This window comes from Hirundo rustica, chromosome 1, assembly GCF_015227805.2.
Source record: "Hirundo rustica isolate bHirRus1 chromosome 1, bHirRus1.pri.v3, whole genome shotgun sequence".
Classification (NCBI taxonomy): domain Eukaryota; kingdom Metazoa; phylum Chordata; class Aves; order Passeriformes; family Hirundinidae; genus Hirundo; species Hirundo rustica.
Window position 1 is genome coordinate 49756063 of NC_053450.1, and position 20637 is coordinate 49776699.

At 37.0% G+C, this 20637-nt stretch overlaps 1 protein-coding gene across 3 annotated transcripts in view; it reads right to left on the reverse strand.

Moving 5' to 3' along the window:
* Positions 1 to 292: 292 nt before the first annotated feature.
* The window catches only part of LPIN2 (lipin 2), a 43921-nt gene continuing 23576 nt past the window's right edge, over positions 293 to 20637 (reverse strand). For all 3 annotated transcript variants that reach the window (XM_040058746.2, XM_040058737.2, XM_040058754.2), the window contains exons 5-20: positions 19698 to 19805; positions 15707 to 15830; positions 14752 to 15073; positions 14412 to 14511; positions 13432 to 13619; positions 12131 to 12224; positions 11718 to 11787; positions 11530 to 11619; positions 10788 to 10870; positions 9523 to 9667; positions 8631 to 8779; positions 8093 to 8179; positions 6604 to 6756; positions 5488 to 5602; positions 4700 to 4803; positions 293 to 4388 (exon numbers count right to left, since the gene is read on the reverse strand). In XM_040058746.2, the coding sequence (XP_039914680.1) occupies positions 4244 to 4388; positions 4700 to 4803; positions 5488 to 5602; positions 6604 to 6756; positions 8093 to 8179; positions 8631 to 8779; positions 9523 to 9667; positions 10788 to 10870; positions 11530 to 11619; positions 11718 to 11787; positions 12131 to 12224; positions 13432 to 13619; positions 14412 to 14511; positions 14752 to 15073; positions 15707 to 15830; positions 19698 to 19805 (2077 nt within the window). In that variant the 3' untranslated portion in view covers positions 293 to 4243. The remainder of the gene's footprint in view (positions 4389 to 4699; positions 4804 to 5487; positions 5603 to 6603; positions 6757 to 8092; positions 8180 to 8630; positions 8780 to 9522; positions 9668 to 10787; positions 10871 to 11529; positions 11620 to 11717; positions 11788 to 12130; positions 12225 to 13431; positions 13620 to 14411; positions 14512 to 14751; positions 15074 to 15706; positions 15831 to 19697; positions 19806 to 20637) is intronic.

The following is a 20637-nucleotide window of genomic DNA, read 5'->3' on the forward strand; positions in this document are numbered from 1 at the left end:
CAAGTCATGCCTCTGTTACCTGATACTTTACATTACCAAGTGCATGTTTGCTTTTCATTATAGTTGTAACCCAGTATTGGTACTGGCACAGAAGTTAAGCTTGATGACAGCGATTTTTTATCAGCTGTATAAATACTCTGAAAAAAAGTAAATCAAGCATGAAAGAAAGCAAATGTACTGCAGTCCTGAGAAGACCAACTTGAATTCTATGTTAAACATAAATACAATTTTAATAGCCCCACGTTTAGTCATTCAGCAGCATAATAAAAGAATTACCAAACACAAAGAGAAATTTCACTTTAAGTCTGTTTTTATTGTGATAACATTGTTCTGAACACCAATAAACATTGCACTGAAGTGTGGGTTGCTGTACCCAAGACAGTCCAGTCTTAACAAAAACCACTGTATTGGTATGATCACAGATTTGACATTTTAAACACACTACCTTATTAGTGATTGGGTTGCTTAACAATCAAGTATTCCACATCTTCAAGATAAAAATGAAACAAATGACTGAAGAGAGTTTTCCCACCCCCAAAATAAACCAGTATTTTAACTTTCATCTGGAAGTAATTAACACTGTAAAGAAGTCCCAAACAATTCCTTTCTATTTAGCAAATTTTAACTCTGGAAACAAAATGTCTTCAGGCAAAAGTGACACTTTAAGGGCATCTCAAATTCTCTGTGATGTTTCATTAGGAATTTGCATTACAGTCATTTAAACAACGCATTCATATGACAGCATTTTCTAGAAGACTTGCATGAAATATTAACATGAAATCTCATCTCTTTTGCATTTACCGTAAATGGATTCAGAGTTCGCTTCAGAAGTTCCATAATGGAGTTGACACAAGTGTTAAAACTTTTCCAGTTGAAAAGAAAAAAAAGGGTTTTGGAAGGCATATACTGATGACAGAAAGTTAAGAAGACACGAGCCAGGACTGCACATGCATTTGTATATTGTTGGGAATGAAAGCCCAATCTTTTGAAGTACAAACATGCTTGGTACAGTAAATTGGAAAAAAAAAAAAAAATCCAGAAATGCATACCCTTTAAACTGCTGATCTTTAAATCATTATAGAAATGGGTGGTGTCTAAGTCACTAACAAGTTTTGAATTGCAATGTTCCTTATTTACTCCCAGACAGGTGTCATTGACTCAGCCTTTGAGGGGTTCCAACGCTAAGAGGATCTGCATCTTCAACAACACAGTCTTAACAGGGGTGTGCATGTGCCCACAGCCAGGCACACTTAGAAGTTCCTCTTTCACAGAAAGAATGATGTAGCTTGCGCTAATTTTACATCAGTATAGCACAACTTGTTCTCACACATTAGTTTCAGGCCACTTCTCTCCACTAAGGTAACGAAGGACAGGCTAATGCATAATTATTTACCCCCCTGCACATTAATATTGTGGCACAAGCCCACAGTTTGATAGCAAAGAGATGTCTGCTCTAGAGTCAGTAAAGTGCCCAGCAGCCCCGAGAACACAGGAGCGCAACGACAGGCCCCATATTCTGTCCCTAAACGGGGTTCACAATCTGAAAAGCTTCAAACACAAGCCAGAGTTAGAAAAACCAAACCCCTGCCCTACTCGTATCAGAAAGACTCAGCAACATTTACATTTTATCAAAAAGCAAATATCAAACTGTAGCTGTTACAGAGAAAAAAAAAACCAATTTTTTAAATTAAGCAACCTTTTGGACACTCCTACAATGCCAAGTGACATGTTAGCAGAATGAGGAGCTCTCAACACAACTCACACTACCCCCATTTTCATACCAGCTGGAAGTACATGTATTTGGAGATATACCTGATACTATATTTCCATGCTTCTCATTTACTCAAGCCCCCACCTTGAAATCCACAGCTCATCTTTATGACAGTATGAAAAGTTGAAGGGAATTAAAGAAAAAAAAAAAATATTAACCAAAAAAGACACAGCCAAACCATGGTAACAATCTGTCCCATTTGGGAACTCACCATGGTTTCATGAAGTGCTTTTATTGTTAGAAAAGCTGTGTAATATCAGGGCTACAAAAAGTAGACTTAAGCATGGTAGAGTAAATTTTGACATCCACAAAAAGACTGTTTTAGGAAAGGCTGCTTCACTCCCTTTATGCAAAATAGAATCTTTAGATAGAATATTTAATCTTGTAATTAAAATACTTTATTATGCTGGATTCTTATCTATTAATTTTAAAGTATTTAAATTACTTAAAAGCTCAAATCACATTGATATTCAAAGCACTTGGTGATCATGAAAATTTTAGTTACTAATGAAATCTATAGGATAAAAGGTAAGAAAAAGGAAAAAATACATGGAATGATGTTTGCAAGCTTCCGACATTGAAAAAAATGCAAGAAAAAAGCAGTAAAATATCCTTTGAGTTGAATCCTCTTAAGTGAAATCCTTGACTGAAATCCACTCAAACACTGAGTAGACTGCTGACCAAGAACCACAGAAATTATTGTTCTCACAGTACAAAAATGAGGATGCCTTTCAATTCACTGACATGCACGACACACCGTGACAGGTAAGTATCTTTTCTTATCTCACTCTCCTTCTCTCTCTGAAAGAGATTCCAGGTTGATTTTGCTTGCCTCCATTCTTTATCCAGTGTTTTATAAATACAGGAATATACTAAAATTTCATAATGGGGGAAAAAAGTAATTTAATTTATATAGTGATTTCAAAATGTTCCCCCCGAGCAGTTCACCAGTTGTCCAGAGTTAGCTGGTGTTACAGCAGAACTGTGGGTTAAGACAGCCTGACAATGGAGAAAAAAATACTCCTGGAGGGGCATAAAATCCTCTAAATGTATGCTTTGGCAGGTAGTAAAACCGAGTGATCTGGTGTATACATGATGTTTAAATGACTGTAGTCCTTAAGCCCTTGGGGCTGGTGGAATGATACATTCTCACCATAGTTTTGTCCAAAAGAAGTTAAATGCACTAATTAAACTTAAAAAGCAGCCACCTTTGCTTTCCAGTACTTTTGGAGAAAGAACAATTAGCTGCTTTTATAGCTGATAAACACCAGAACTGGAATGTAATTTGTTCACAGGCTCTGACTGGAAACTAAGGAATGACCAGCATGATGTTTGTGAATAACCCAAAACTTAAAAAGAAAGGAAAAAAAAAAAAAAAGTTTTATTCTGCTCTGCAGCATTTAACCATTCTCACAGCTGGAATCTCACAACTGAGTTGCATTTTCTTCCAGCTACTGAAAACCTGCACTACAGAACTCCAGAAAGACCTGCAGTAGACAATTAAAAAAATTAAATACGTAATTTTTTTTTAGTATTACAATTCCCTGAATATTATCTGTACATACATTTTACTGGCCTATACAGCATACACACACATATGCATTATCTGTGCTGAAAAAGAAAACAAAAATGCCAGTTCCCCAACTCTTACAGAAATGTTCCAATATTTTTCTTGATGAAAATTTAACATGACACAGCACAGCCTGAAAACAACAAAAGCCATACAAATGTCTGAAGACAACTTTCATTTTAACAAGCTCATGAAATAAACATTGTGTGTAAAAAAAAAAAAAGTAATAACCAGAGTTAGTTTGAGCGTGATTTATACAAGCCCAGTCTTGTACGTGTAACAAAAGGCATATTTACATTTAAAGAGGAATTTTATGTCTTCAGAATCTGTCAGGCTAGTAAGGTCTATACATTTTCTGTATTCTAGCTGAGAAAGAGCACAGTGGTCTTAGGCTCTGGCTCCTTTCAAAAATGGCCTAAATGCCCATCTGAACATTTAACCACATTTTTAATTAATAGGTCTGACATTCTATTTGGCAGTTTCCATACACTTTTTGGCTTCATTTTAGAAAACATACTTAAGACAACTTAAAAAGAATAATCTATGTTTACAAGAAGGTCTGTATTGATGAAAATGCAAAGTCATAGTTTACCTCAGCATTTAGTTGCCCTGAAGCACTTGGGTACCATGAGACCATCAATGACAGGCCATTCTCAAGTGCCTTCGAACAGGTATATAATAACAAGCAATAAACAAACACAAAAATCCACATACCCTCCCACAAAAAACAGACAGTAGCTTTGCATTTTCTTTGTTTCAAACCAATGAAATTAAAGTGATTTCTCTAGTAAGACTTACGGTACCGGTATATAAATTAGCATCCTCATTAAGGGAGTTCTTCACATTTAAACTGAAGTTGAGTAGCTCAGTATGAAATTCCATCTCCTGCTGAGAAGCACTTTTCAGGCCAGGTCATCCATGTTAAGGTCAGGAAGAGGCTCTCTCCAGTAGCAAAAAGAGCTGAATTCTGGGCATGGAAATGCAGAACTCTGTTCTTTATTAATCAGTGGGAACACATATTCCACAAGCTCACTTAGTCTGTAATACCTGTATTAAATAAGAAGAAAGACCATTATTTAACAGTCTAGTTATTGTTCAGCTGTAGCCAAAAGCAGCTTTAGAAGCCTAGATTGGAAAAGTCTAGTCAAATAAGGCCCCACTACCACAGAAGCAATTTTCAACTTTATTTTGCCAATTTTCATTTTGAAAAGTTTCAGTCAAACATCAAAAGCTCTAAGTCCCTGGTAAATAAGGTTTTGCATGTCACATGTATAAGGAGATCAAAGTCATAAATGCAATTATTTTATAATCTCATTTCTAAACACTTTCTTTAGCTGAAATAACAAAAATGGTCTTACGAAGATTTGTTTCCCTTAGTCTGCTCTTGGATCAGTTCACCCTTTGGATTCACAGTGAATATTCTGCAGTCTGGAACCCCCACTTGCATGTAGGCATATACATCCTGCAAAAGCACCAACACAAGTACATGCTTCAACATTTCTTTATTGAATGTTGTAACAAGCAATTTATCAAAGGAATAAGAAAAGCTGATCCAAAAACGCTACAGCAAAACTGCCCCTTAAAAAAAATCCCCAAACAACAGTAAAAAAACAAACAAACCCCCAAAACATACTATAACACAAGATTCCCCCTGCCCCAAACACTAAATTCCTATGCCCAAGCCTAGGACCACAAACATACACAAAGTCTACACCACACAACACCACTCCCTGTGACAATATTCTTCTTACAATACCCCTTTTTCTCTCACTCAGTTACAGGAGCACTGAGCTGCAGAGAAAATACAGGAACCGTACAACTGGAAAAGGGACTCAAGACTGCAAAGCACTGAATTAATGCCCTTAGGTAACAAGGCAGTCAAAAATGCTTTAAAATATTTTGGAAAGATGGCACATATTTAATAAAATTCTGAGAATACTAATGCATCTTTGCAACCTTTCTCAAATAAGCAGTTGTAGCAACTTTTATTTAAGGTATCCGTGTGTGGCTTTTCCCAATCAAACCCATAAAAGCAGCAGTGTCCCATTTTCCTATTCAAATTTTCATAAACACAAAAAGAAAAGCCTGTTTGTTTTGCTTCTGAAGTACATGCATTTTAACCCTTCAGTTAGAAAGGGGCACTTACATTGGGCCTGTTTCCAAAAGCAGCATAGAAAGGCTGTTTACTGGGAGCAAACAAGTTCTTGATATCATTCAAACATTCGATTTTGAACTTTTCAGGCTTCTTTTCTATCACTTCCCTAAAATAAAATTTCAACAGTCAAATTCTAAATCACTATTTGATAAAAGGTATCCTCCTTCTTCCATTTATCTGATATTTATTTTCTCATTGCCTCCTGTTGCTAGCACTGGTAGTTATACATACAGTGCTATGCAGCTCTCTGAGAACAATACAAGAAACAATCAAACATTCCCTCTTTTCCAACACCTACAGCAGAAAATACCCAGGTGAATACTGTGTGTAGGCTAAGTATAAAAGGGAATGGAATTCCCAGCTGTGAACTGCTTTTTTGTAGCTGACTATCTGAATCAGAAGATCTAATCAAGTACATGTAAGCGTACTTGTTACAACTCCAGTCTCTGACAAAAGTGCATAAGGCCCATGACGTTAATGGAAGTTGCTGTCCGTGACAAAATAAAAAACAAATTAACAAAAAACCCCAACAGAATTTAAATAAACAAAACCCCCTCCACAACCAACCAACCCCAAACACTTGTCTGTTACCAGCTCCTCCCATCAAGAGCAGGTAGACTATGGCTGGTCCAAAAGTCCATACCTAAACTCCCTACTTTTTTTTAGCTGTACATGGAGCAATCCCAGCATCACAAGATCAGTCTATACTCCCCAGATTTTTTTTTCTTTTCTCTCTACCTTGTGTAGCAGCACTGCACTGCAAACCTTGAAGATATGCTTGAAAAAGACAAAAATGTACTGATATAAACAGAACCTAAGAGTCATCGGTCATGGACTAGACGAATAAAGAGAAGGGAAAATGAGTTCCTGTTGGACTGGTATGTTGTGTTTTGTAGCCACTTCTAACATGCCCACAAGAACAAGAAGTCTACAAGTGAAATTCAGACAAAAGAGAGTTTTAAAATGATCACTAGAGGGACATCAAGTCTCACTAGCAAATATAGTCCAGAGTGGAACGTTTCATTACAGCTGTAATGCCAAATATTTCTAATCTACGTTTTCTCTGAAATGGGGAGGGAACTGATACAAGTAATCCCCCAGGCTTACCTATGAAAGGCAGAAAACAAACTGCTGGGTGACAACATGAGAGGGCCCCTGGGGAGAATTGTTCCTTTGTCATTCACCCAGTGCAGGTATCCTCTGGTGATATCTGCCATCCCAATGGCACGGGCAGAACAGTACAGGAACTTGTAGCCATTTCTAGAAAATAAATCACCAACTCAGTTCATATTCCTGATGAAGTTTCTTTGCAAAGATAAGTACACAATTATAGCAATGTCCAGAGGCACTAGTTCAGGTATTGAATTGCTGCAGAGATCTACACACACACAAGGAAAAGACTTCCCCATTGTTATAAGAATCTGCAAGGCATGTAGTAGTTTAAATACACGACTTCATCAGAGCTGAGAAACAGGAAGTGCAAATAGAAAAGGGATGGTAAAACTCAGAGGACACAATTAGATGGACTAGACTGTGTTTAAGTAAGTGCCACACTGGTTTTATTCAGCTTCTCTCAGCCCAGCTGTAGGATGACAGCAATTATTTAAATTATCTGCATCACAAAACAATGGGTGCCAGGTCTCCTGTCTTTTTCAGGTTGTTGGCAGGATTTGCAGCGCAGAGTGAACGATGGAAAACAAGTATTCATTAAGCCCCTAAATTCTCCCTGCAGACTTTGTATGTTCATCTGTTACACAGATTTGTATACAGTTACTGCATGCACAAAAGGCTTGAGTGTTTATGTGCATTTTCAAGGACTTGATTCAATTTGGCAAACAACTCCAAAACTGCCCTTCTGTTATGCACTGAATAAACAAAAAAACCCGCCCCAAGCCACCCAAACAAAACCCAAGAAAACAGTAACATTCACGTTATCACCCATGAATCAATAGGGGCCACATGAAGGCCAACACTAGATTATAAGACCCCAAATATTTCTGTGGAAAGAAAGACTACTAAAAAACAAAGATAAAAGGTGATTATTTTAATTTAATTCTGAAGTTTCTAACAGTTGATCATCCTCAGTTAGCAAGTATTATTTCTGGCATCACTGTGTTTCTGAAAAAAAGTTGTTCCAGAGCATAAAATCTAACCTGTGGACCACTGACATGGCTTTGGAAGCAAACCCATTAAACCAGAAAACACTTATGCAGTGGACGGACACGGTTTAGTTTTAAATTTATGATATATGGTATTTCCAAAAGGCTCAGTGACCAACCTGAGCTGGTGGAAAACAGACGTGAATGTTTGAGAAATGATTTCTATTATGGTTCTCTTTTTTTATTCATGAAAATGTTACACACAGTTTTTAAAAGCTAAAATGCAGAACAAAATGTCTGAGAAGGGAGCTAGTAAATGTAGTGGCTTGCATTTCTGTAGAAGTATGTATCTATGGAAAGAACTTAGTTTTATCTGTGTATGACAAAAGTTGCTCACATTTTAATAAACTGTGTCTTTTTTAACAATTATCCATTTACCTATACATTGATTCCCATATTCCAGAAAATCCTAATTGTTTCATAGATTACATACTCACTCATTTATGGAATGATAGAGTTTTGCAATGCCCTGATGAGTCCAGTCCTTGCCAAACTGAGGGAGGATATGTCCCAAAGCATCAGACCTAAAAGGAGAACCAAAGGTACCTGACACGTGGTATATGAGTTTTGTTGAAGACAACCACTAATGAACATAAAATTTAGAAAGAATATTTACAGAAAGATTTCTGAAGAAGGTCCTAACTAATTAAAAAGAGAATTAATAAATAGTCGAGACAGAGCAATTAGTGGGGTCATTCAGTACCAATCAGTTTCCAAGCTAACCTGTGGCTGTTAAACCTGGAGAAGTCTAATACAGGGAACAATCACATGGTAAATGTTATTATCTTGACATTATTCTTTTAAAGGACATTTTCTAGTTTGTTTTAAAGGCAAGTACAAATTAAAACCAAAGCAACATTATTAATGAACATCCTTTAATAGTTGTCTTAAATAAAGTTTCTTTATCTTGTTTTGAAAAGCAGGATAGGATCAATAAAGCAAGAAGAAAGAAAGAAAAACCCCTAAGATACTTACTTGGTTATTGTCCCATCAATGTCTGATATTATGATTTTATCATTCCAGTTCCAAAGGTATATTGTTCCTGCACAACGACAAGTCCCTTGATACTGGGTTGTAATACTAAATACAACATCATTAGGGCCATCTCTGAGCTTCAATTTTGCCTGTAGAATAAAAAAGATTGAAAACGTTAGTTGCCCTCCCTCTAAAATTTTTATGATTTTAGAATCATACATGAGCTGCACAAAATGGCTCATATACTCTTCCCTGTCTGTTTTGATCAACTCATCAGAAAGTGAGCTGTGGTTTAACACTGGCACAATGGTTTTGCTGTCCATGCCTGTTGCAGCCTGGGTACAATGTGTATGTCCACAGTTCTTGTATTGTCAAAGCCGCAGACATTTCACTCTCTGCCACTTTCATTCTTGCTGCTACAGCAGACTTGCAGCACTATCAAACTGAACTCACAGTTTGCCATAGCATACAACAGGATTTTCTATTCAGTGGATGCTTTCCTCAAAATTATTCCCTGATGAAAACGATACACTTAGACAGTAGCAGAACTAACTTGTAAGTTAGACCATAGTGAATAAATTGCACACCAAATTAAATGTATGATATTACACAGATGTGCAATCCCAGGACATCCAAACTGCAGAAGCGAACAATGCCACTTTTCTGGCAACATCTTCATATAGAAGTTTGATTATGGAAATTCATTAAAAATTACTATTTTTTAATCCAAACATTAAATTTCTTTAGATTCTTTAAAAAATGCAACAGAAAAAAAATTCTCAGAAATTCCCTGCAGCTGCCTACCCTTGCACAGGAATACACTTTAAATTTCTTTTAAAAGAATTTTGAAGATTATGAAGCATCCTATGCACAAGACAGGCACGTCACTTACTATTTGGTCCGAAGACAGTCTAAGCGACTTCTTATAAGATGTAACATTCCCATGGGGTGGATGCTCTGCAGGGGCAGAATCCATTTTCAAGGATTCCTTCAACTCCTGGGATGCTTCATCACTAGAAGAATCATCCTCTGGAGGCCTAACGTGACATCAACCAGAATAAATGTGAGCTACATAAAATCCTTCTTTAACAGAGTAAGGTGCTTATGACAGAGTAATTTCTGCTTATGCTGAGGATTTGCCACTACCTAATAGCACAGATTAAGGAAGTCCACAGTCCAGTGAATGCCCAGATAAAGCCAGAACATGCCAGAAAGCAAGTAAGACTTGGAATGCCAGTACTGGTGGAGCTCTAAACATAACTATTCCCAGCTGGCTCCACACACAATGGGTTTAGTAAAGACACAGCATCAGGTAGGTGGTCACTAATACTGTATTGATGAATTAGGGAAACTGCAGATGAAAAAGGACACTGAATGGGTGGCAGTGCTTTGTTTTTAAAGAAAGCTGCCTCAGTTACTAAGGCATTTAAACGGTGGGTGTTAGCAGAGTAGCTCACCTTTTAAGGTTATTCACAGACTTATTTTCCTGCTCATTAGAGATTTCATGATTAAAAGCAGCATTTAGTTTCTCTGAAGTATTACATCATAATGTATTTAGTTCGTTAAGTCTTTAAGACACCAACATTCACAAGTACCTTTGCACAATCATGCAAAAATATGCATATGCATAATCAGTACCCTAAAATGGAAGAGTTTTGTGCTAAGCACTGATAGCTGTCTACAACAACTTCAGCAACATGTGCATGGTCATTAATACTATTTTATTGTTTCAATTATTTAATGTTACAAAAAAATCCAGATGGCTTAAATTATTAATACAATTATAAGGCTTTCACAAAAGCAAAAAGTATTACAAAGTGCATCAGAAACAATATAATTGTATTTACAAAGCAGTGGCCTATTGATAAAGGTTGCCGTGTATGTATTTGTTCTGTCAGTTCTGCTATGTTTAAGAAATAAACACGACAGCATTTAGGAAATAACTGTAGTGTATTTGTAGTTCCTATAATGTTTGCTGCCACATTATTTTGCTGAATTGTTTGTTATACACATCTGGTTCCTCTTCAGTAGCTTACAGGAAAATGTTTCTTCCCGTAGTACATTACTACTGAACTCTTCATTCAAAAATAGACAAAAGAAAAAAAAGGAAAAAAGGCACTATTCAGTCCACAGATAAGTCTTCAGACAGGAACACACCTACTATTGACTTGCTCTTTTATAGTTGCTGGCAGTTCATTTGCTCTTTGTGCCTCAGTTTTCCCCTCTTTTGCCTCTGGTATCTAAAGCAACACGATAATAAAGAACATAAGGACATTTTAAGCATTTTAAACAAATCCAAGTTAAAAACAGCCACCAAAATAGTACATACACTATATTAAGTCTCAGAATCACCATTCTACATAATAATTTCTAAAAATTATTTCACAAAAGAATGCTTATGAAGAAATTCTCTATTAAAGCTTTTTCTTTTTTCAGGAAACAAAACTCTGTGCCAGAAACTGGGAACTGCTAGTTTAACATGATGAATTTAGCATTAAAAGCAGCTGTCAAGCTTTAATCCTATAAATCTCTGTATAAAGTTCAGGGTCCATACTCAAGGTTTAGAAAGCTTAATTTAGTCTAAAATGGGGTGTCTCAGCTTAACTATTATGCAGTGCAGCACCTACTTATTTATTTGTGTGTACATTGCTAAAACATACTGCAGTGGCTGAAGAGTAGCTCTGATAACTGCTCAAGGCTTAAGAATGTTATAATGTGCAACAGGTGGATACAACTTGTTGAAGCAGCTAGTAACACTGGACAAGGATGCAGTATTTGAGGCTACAGCTACTACATCAGCTGGCCATCAGTGACACTGAACTATGTAAGCAGTGTTTTGAGGTACTTCTAACACTTTTAACAGCTAAGAGGGAAAAAAAAATTAGTGGGTCTCAGTCACCTGCTTAGTCATGCTTTCTTTCTTGCGCCAGAACCACCACCTTCCAGACTTCTTTGGCATCTTTTCTTTGACCCAAGACTCAACAGTAGCCTGAAAAATTAGATGTGTTTTTAATTAGTATGGAAAAACAGAGATAATCAGGTGTTACTACATAAAAAAATTTCCAAAGTGTGCATTTATCTACTCACCTTAGGCAAACTCTTCTGAAAGACCTGCAAGCTCAGAATCATCGGAGCAGCCAATGCCCAGTTATAATACCTGTTTTAAAACATGTTATTGGTAAGATATTACAAAATCTGTCTGCAAATCAATAAGTATCAGCATGAAATCTTGCCCTTGTGTTGATGAAAATACATACCTGCTGCCAACCACTAACTCTAATGTTTTCTGCAAGCAGTCATTTTAACATATAAAATTCAGCATCAGTGGCAATTACAGAAAAAAAACCCTCAAACTACAGCTAAATTTAATGCAAATCTTTGGTTCAAACAGATACAACTGGCACACAAACTGCAATGGAAGCTGAGAAACATGCTCACTCCAGAGACCAGATTTAAAATGAGATTTTCCATGACTAAATTACATGACACAGAGAATTTACCTGTTATAAATCCGTATTACCAAATTAGGATTGTCTATGAGTCCAGGATTTTCAGCAAATTCATGATAAGTAATAATATGTTCCATGAATTTTTCTGCAATAGAAAGAGACCTTAATTAAAAAGTAATAAAATAATATCCCAAGACATATGATTAGTTTCCATCTAGAAAAACCCCTTCTGTCATTTCAGAGTCTCTCCTGTTCTTGCAGCATCACTGAAGATCTGCTAATTGAGGCCCACTTGTCAAGGGTCCTGTGACTGCCTCCTCCCCACAGAAAAAGCCTTGGACCACTTCAACAGTCACAGTAAAGGGCCTTAAGAAGCTAGAAGAGGAAGGACAAGGAGGAACTAATTCAGTTCAAAGGCTGGAAAAAGAAAGGCATGCCTGTCTAGGCAAGTCTTCTTCAAAAATTATGACAGTGGATAAGGGGCCTACATACTGTACTAGAAGAAGAGGGGAAGGGTGATGTCAGCTTTTCAGGTTTGAAAAATGACTACTATCACTAACTAGCATTTTCACAACTAGTTTCTATATATGTTTGCAGAAATCCATGATTTAGTGGAAGACCCCTGCAATCAAGACATCCTTTTTTCCTATCAAATCCAGTATATTACTGCCACGTTATCAAAAGAACAGTCCCGAGTCTGTATTAACAAGCACCTAAATTTCACTTAATGTATTAGAGACTGGACGACCATTTAAAAAAGTAATATTAAAACACTGCAGGACACGTCCATGAAGATTTTATGCTGCTAGAAGCTCCCTCAAAAATACATACAACTTCAACAGTAGATAGAGTAAATCATTAAGAGAGAAAAATCAGCTAATAAAAATCTAGAGGTTAACAATCATTTAGGATAGTCGTCAGAGCAGAAAGCATAGTCCAACAAAGCAGGGGCGGGGGCTATCACTTGAAAAAACTGAAAAAGAAGAAAAATTATCAGTCAATTGGAAAGAAGATGATTTGTTAAGATTTACATAAGACTAGCAAGCAGAAATCAATGTAGTTGGTCACACAAATAAAATATAGTACAAAAAAGGACACAGAAAGCTTCTCAAGACATCAAGTGTTCTTGATTAATATGAGGTTCAGTTCTGCTATCTCTGCTTGGCAAATGCTTTTTAGCATTTTAGAATTTTAGAATTTTAGAAAAATGAAGTATTTGCTATCCCCTTTTCTCAATGTGAGCATAGTAATAAGCCTAAGTTTTGTAAGGAGGAAATCAGAACATTCAAGTCACTTCATTTGTTTACGCTGCCTGAGCTCCGTTCTTCTTTACGGTTTAGTCTTTCACATACCTTTAGAAATCTCTCCATTTTCATTGAGACCTCCACAAAGTGAAAGTGTAACATCAGGCAAGTCCATAGCAGAATCAGACATGCACTCTGTCCCGCTATCAGCAGCAGCACTTCCCACTGACTGGGGTGACTGGGAACCAGAAAGGGTATCTGACTCTGTCCACTGCCTGAAGCCAGGATCAGAATCACTAAAGGAAAGTGAAAAGTATTTTACTTCCAAAAAAAAAAAAAGCACAGATCTTAGGTTACAGAACACACGATATGATTATCACCCCCCAATTCTTGCTTTTGCATTTTTACATCATTTCACAACATAAATTAAAACCAACCCAGCAAAAAAAAAACATACACACCCACACTGTCCCTTCATAAAACTGGCAGACAGTTTCCAGTTCTTCTAACATTTCCCTAAATTGGGCAATAATTACATTTTTTGCCTAAATTTGATTCAAATTAAGAAAACATCCTCTACATTCTGCTTCTGCAAAATAATACTGTGCTCTTCAATCTTTACCAGAAAGTTGTAAAGTAAGAAAAAGGAAAAAAAAGGTACTGCTTCTAGTGTTTTTAGAACACTGTCTATTGCAAGAAGTACAATAGAAAAGAAAAACGACATTAAAAAAAAATCACATTGTGATTTAAGGCTGGAGTCACTAGTTTGATCCATGGAAAAGTTTACAATACTTTACTGAACAAGAGTACTGGTACAAAAGCAGTTTAAATGTACTCTCTTTTATGTCTGCAGAACATACAGGTTCCACAAAGAAGAAAACTCTCAGTAGTCACCTCCCATGTGATATTTCAATGTGTTTCTTGTCAAATTAGAATTTTCACAATAAGCACTGAATACTTCAAAAAAGCCTAAAACCCTGAAGTCCAATTCTTTTTGTCAGAACTGGCACATAAATAATACATGTAATGGCTCAGGTAATGCAACTGCATAATTACCCTAGATTTACAGCATTTTACTTCAAAATTACCTTTTGGGAAAGTAGAGAGCAGCAACTTCAGGTTCCAAAGCCTTTAGGTCATCTAAGTAAATATCATCAGGGCCTTGATGATGACTTCGCTTGTGCACCCCTGTTAATTTTAACAATTAAGATTACTAAGATGAAGGTACCCAGACATGTTAAATACAAGCACAATCATGGAAGATTCAAACTTATTTGTATGATTATTAAGTTCCAGAGTTTCATTATAATTTTAGTAAGATAAAACTTTAAATAGGAAAAACAAAAAAGCAAATCTATACTTTTTCCACTGTGATCTGAAGTTTGGTAGATCACACTGTGGGCAAGAATCAAGAGCTTTATTCCACACCTTTCTTTTTTGAAGGAGAGTCAGTTTTTGCTGTTGGTTTTGTTTCTGGTAAAGGATCCATCAATATTCTGGAATGATGATCACCATCCAATGGCAACGGAACTTGCGGTTCTACGACTGCAGAAGCAAGAGAGTCTTTAACATCCATCTGCTTAAGGAGAGGATGAGTTCTTGGCTCAGGTTTCAGTACTGTACAGACAGAATCTTTCACATCATCATCGTCTTCAACTTCATCAGAGCTGAGGATGACCCTAAAATGAGTCTTCTCTGATGGAGTAATGGTAGCTGTTCTGCAATGTTCCAGTTTTTCTTTCTTACTTATCTGAAAAACAAAAGTCTAGTCAATCCTTTCACTTCACCTGTTGGTTTTATTTGGCTCTAAACATTAAATTTGTACTCATGGTACAAGTTCTCATCACACAAGGAAACCAGAAAACAATTTAAACAAGCACTGTGGCAACATAAAACATGTCTCACCATATTAGCAAAGTTCCCTGCAAACGAATTGTAACAGGAGCTTATTTACAAGTTCAGTAAAGAAACTGACATAGAGGAAGCACTGACTTGACCAAACCACAGCAAGGAAAAAGCCTAAGTGTGGATTTATCAGGGCCTCTGTTAGATACCAAATTTAATCTTATCAAGGCTACAGTTCCTCTGGAATAAAATAGAACTTACTCTAAAATAAAGAAAATTAATTTCTTAATTTGTTTCCTTCAGGTTCTAAGTAAAAATTCAAAAATTTCAGACTTTCACTGCTAGGTTTTCTGGGATTATTTTGCTGAGCAGCTTTTGAACTCAAAGAAGCTGACTCTCTCTGACTGCCACAAGGGGCTGCTACTTCCCCATTTAGGCTGAACCCGAAACAACAGCAGCAGATTTCCAGTCCTCTCCTAGGACAGTCTTAAATATGCCAAAACTCAGTTACAAAGTTAGATGCAATAAAGACATTTACCTTGGTTGACTCTGGGAATCCTCCCCATGTCCATTCCATGTGAGATTCAGATCTGAGCAAGCTCTCAGCAGGCTTAACTTCGAGTTCTGAATCACTTTTAGGGCAGACTTGCTCAGAGAAAGGGCTACCAAATCAATAAGAATTAAAAAAAAGAGAGAGAGAAAAAAAAAAAAAAGAAAAAAGAAAACCAGTGTTTAAAATGCATTAATGCATTTTTGTGCAGCTACTGTTGGTAGAGTTTTCAACAGCTTAACAGAGCTTCAATTATTTGGCAACATGGCAAGAAGCCCAGCAGGGTTTTCAAACGGTGAGAAATTAGGTTAAAACCAAAATCACATTAAAGACATTAAAGGACTTACATAGTGATCACACTAAATAGATTCCTGCACTGCCTCTGCAGTGCAGGAATAGCTCTCCTTTCAGCCCATGTTCCATTTTTCAAACAAAATGAGAACAAAACTAGAGTGTGTTGAAAAATAAGAGACAAAATAGTTTTAAGTTCCTTACATCTGTAAAAATATAGCATTTCAGCATGCTATGCAGAGATTTGAGTAACAGAAGCCTTGCAAATGTAACTCACAAGTGCACAAAACAACATCAACTCCCAATGCAGGGAAAAAAAACATTCAGAAGATAACTTAGGAGAGGGAAAGGAGATTACTTGAAAACTTCCTTCAGATGTGTTTGAACTACATGACCTTTAAAATCCATTCTGTTTTTCCAACAGTGGTTATTATCCACAAATCAGTAACAGGCTTCTGAAATTTACTTCACTCAAGATTACTTTTACTCCAGAAGAGCACCCTACAAAATGCTAGTAAGGATTTCAAAATAATTTTGCACTTCGGATCTTAGAGATTAAAAGAAACACAAGGTTTTGTCTACCCTTCCTTGAAGAGGGCAATTATATGGCATATTATAGAAATGCTGCTCTTTTTACACTTTGACATTCATAATATATTATGATTTGAGTTTATATAAACAAACCTCAGTATTTGAATTTAAACTGTAGGGACACAGCCCTCCATGTGTGGCCTGACCACAACTAAGAGGAGAGGGATAATCACATCTCTGTCACTAATTCCCCATGGATGCAGCCCAGGATCCAGCTTGCCTTTGTTGCTGCAGCTGTGCTCTGCTGCCTCAGGTTCAGCTCGTTGTCCCCCAGGTCAGCAGGGCTGCCCCCAACCACACAGATCCCAGCTTGTACTGGGCTCTTTGGTTGTGTCATCCCAGCGCAGGATTTCACACTTGTCCTTGCACTTGTAATTTGTGACTGGTCCAGGTGCTAGACAATATCTTTGAGGCTCTCTCTCTCATGAAAGGTTGGGCCAGATGAACTTTTGAGGTCTCTTCCAATTTGGGTTGTTCAGTTATTCAATACTGAAAATTTTAAAGCAACTCCCAAAAGGTATTTAATCTATGGATGTTTTCCCCCTATACAAAACTCCTGCAAAGAGTACTTAATTTAGTACCATATATCAAACTTTCTGAAGGTTTGAGGAACTCGGGTTTTGTAGTATCATACGGGACTAAATAGATCACAATTCAGACCGCAAAAATAGACATTACACAGATCACAATCCAGACAGTAAGAATCCCTCATACTGCTTTAAGACGAGACCTCATTTAAACATCTCTACAATGGTGAGCTGTCATCTCAGTTGGCTTCCAGCCTTCATCACCCATGGACACAAAAAGAAAACTGCTATTTTCCCCCTCAGTTCTCCATTAACAATGTCAAATAGGAATCACAATTTCTGTACTGTTAGAAGGGCTTGTTTAAGGTGACACTGATAAAAATACATGTAAACCTCTGTTTTCAGGAAGAATATGAACTAACTTTCCCTGCATGTCAATTTATTCCATCTACACACACCTCAAGTCATCTGGAAGCCATGAACAGTATTAACCTGTTTCTAAGTCTAATTCTTAATATTCAGCAGTTCCTGCAAAAGATTGAATATTTCAGGGCGTTGGGACCCTAAGTCTATTCTACTTCCCCCAAGGTATGTTTTTCACTGTCACTCTCAGGCAGAATTGTTTAGCCAAAAGGCCCATGCTTGTAATAGTGACCTAGTCATGACAACGTTGCCTGTTTAAACAGGAGGAATACCGATGGCACCAGGTATCAAACTGTTAATGGTTATGCTTTCCATCTTACTATACTGAGTAGGACAAACAGAAGTGTCCTCATGGAAAGGATTTGTGCTATTTTCTTCCTTGAGCTCCTTGCAAGGTTCTGAAGAGCAAGACAACCAACTGAACTACAAGTTGGTTACCTTTTTCAGATCTCTAAAAAGGAGGTTATTAAAACCTCCCATTTCTCTTCCTCTGTACGACAGCTACATGATAAAATCTTTCTTTGATGGCTTAGAAGAAGCAGTTTAAAGCAAAATTGCTCTTCTGCTAGATGGCTTGCGTCAGAGAATCCCCGACCCAATGTCCTCCCCAAAGACAAAAAGGAAAAATCGCCAATTTCTCTGTTGAACTGCAATCTGGACTGCTTTTTGTTAAAAAAAAACCAAAAAAACCAGAACTGTGAAAACCCTAGAGACCTCACATGAGGTAGAAACAAGTTATTACAGTAGACTGGCCCCATAATACATAAATGAGAAGAGATGCATGAATCATCTCTCCCCCAGATATAACCTGCTAGTCTGTGTTAGCTCAGAGCTTTATAAACTGAAAATGAGTGTCAGCCTCCATGCTACAGTCATCTAGGTGATATAATCCATATAGGAACACGTCAGTCCTTGGGGTCAAACGCTGTGACTGCATTTCAGTCACAAACCTTTGGGGAACATTTGAAGACTACATCTCATTAAGTGTAATTGAGGATGTGGTTGTCAGCCCAAAACATAAAAAGGAATGATAATGGGATTTCCTGTCCAACTGCTTCTGTTCATTAACAAGCTATGCACTGGGGGAATTAGCAAGCACCAAGTGTGGCGTGGTACATTCTGACTCCACTGAAGCCACAGCTCTGCAAACACCTGAAACAGAGAGATCCTACACACTTCAAAAATACTGGCTGAAGGTTGAACTCTTCCATTCTGCACCACCTATTCATGGAGAAGAACAGGTATCCTTGCACTGAGCAGGTAACAAAGCAACCATGGCCATCATGGAAGGCTGACCAGTAATCCTCACTGACATTGTGAATGTATCTGCTATGAGGCAGATATTCCTCTATCAAGCTGAAAAGCAGAACTAGACACTTGCCAAAGAGTTCAGAAGAATCAAGATACTACTTAGCATGCCATGTGAGCCGTACATGCCCTCTCCTGTATGTCCAAGTTTCAGGGAAAGTACAAAATTTACCTCAAATACTACCATATATGCACAAAATGCTTTCCTATGCACACAGAGATTGAGGTTAGAGTGGTGAAATCCAAAGTGTGAGCCTTGAAAAATCTACAAACTGAATGCAAGAGGAATAGCATGAACATAAGAAACTGAAGAATGTACATATGGAAGTGCCCTGGTCACTGAAAACTGACTGGCAAGCTGTATTATGCCATTTTTAAGAATCCACAGTCAACTGATGATGATTTCAGTATCTCTGGACAAAAAGATACCAGAACTCCAGCAAATCCCCTGTCCTGAGGTGGAATATGATTCAACTTTAGTATCTAGCTTTACCTTGAGCAACTTGGATTACTTCACACAGTAGAGTGTACCTTAACATACCCATCACTCTTCTGTTCTGGCAGATCAAGTATTGCTTATGCTAGGGTGAATCATAGGGAACATACTAGTCTTCCACACTCTTCTCAGCTTGAGGGAATCTTATTAAAACAGTGAAATAATACATTCTGTAAAGTTCTCAAAGTTTCAAGATAGTATCAAGTGTTGTATTTGATATCACAGAAGTTGGACAAGTTTGACAGTTTTACAGAGCAGGGGGAAAATGAATAAAAAAACATAGTAAGTTTTGTTTTATAATTACTCATCATTACACAAATGATGACATTACAAAGTGACTTACTTCTCCAGAGGGGACCAGTCTCCATCAGATAAGGGGTAATGGTCCTTCGAGTGATAAATCAAAGATTCTTTTTGTTCTTCACCCTTTGGTGATGAATTTGTGGATCCTCTGTGGAGACACATTAAGAAATCTGTGTTACTAATTCAATAAAAGAAATTACACAGATGTTATTAAAAAAATCTAAGTGCAAAAGTAAGGAGTGTATAGCTTACAGGATTTGTTGTTTGCAAGACGCCTTTATGTAACTTTAAAAGTATTTAAAAACTATTATTAACACTTGAAAATACTGCAAATTTCAAAATCTACTACTCCTGGAAGTTAACACTGAATAAATCACAATAGCATAAATGATACTACTGTACATAAGTAACTGTAAATGATTTTACTCTACGTGGGCAGATAATATTAACAAAACGCAAAGATGAACATAAATTTTTACACAGTAAACTTTTCTATGTGAATTTTACAATCACTAGAGAAGTTGAACTAGTAAGGTTAGTTTTGATGATGTACATTTGACAAATAAAAACAATAAGAAACCAGGGTTAGGTACTAGCGTCACGATTTACCCAAGAGCTTACAGATTAACATCAGCTACAACGAGGAGATAAAATAATGCACTTTTCTGAAAAGTGAGGTTTGTTTTGCACTGGGAAGTCTACTCAGCATTTACATCAAAGACCCAAACCCAACCAACAGTAAGACCCACTGAACAGGCCATACACACTATTTCACACAGAAGGCCCCTTGAAATATTACCACCATAAAGTACTTCAGATCTTTCTACAGCTTTCTGAATTTAACTGAATAAATATCTCTTCTCAGGATACAACTAACTTGTTTGAGGTTAGATCAAGGGCATCATGGGTACACAGTAGATAAGAATACGCCCATAATTCAAGTGCAAAATACAACAGAAATTATTTTAAGCCATTATTAT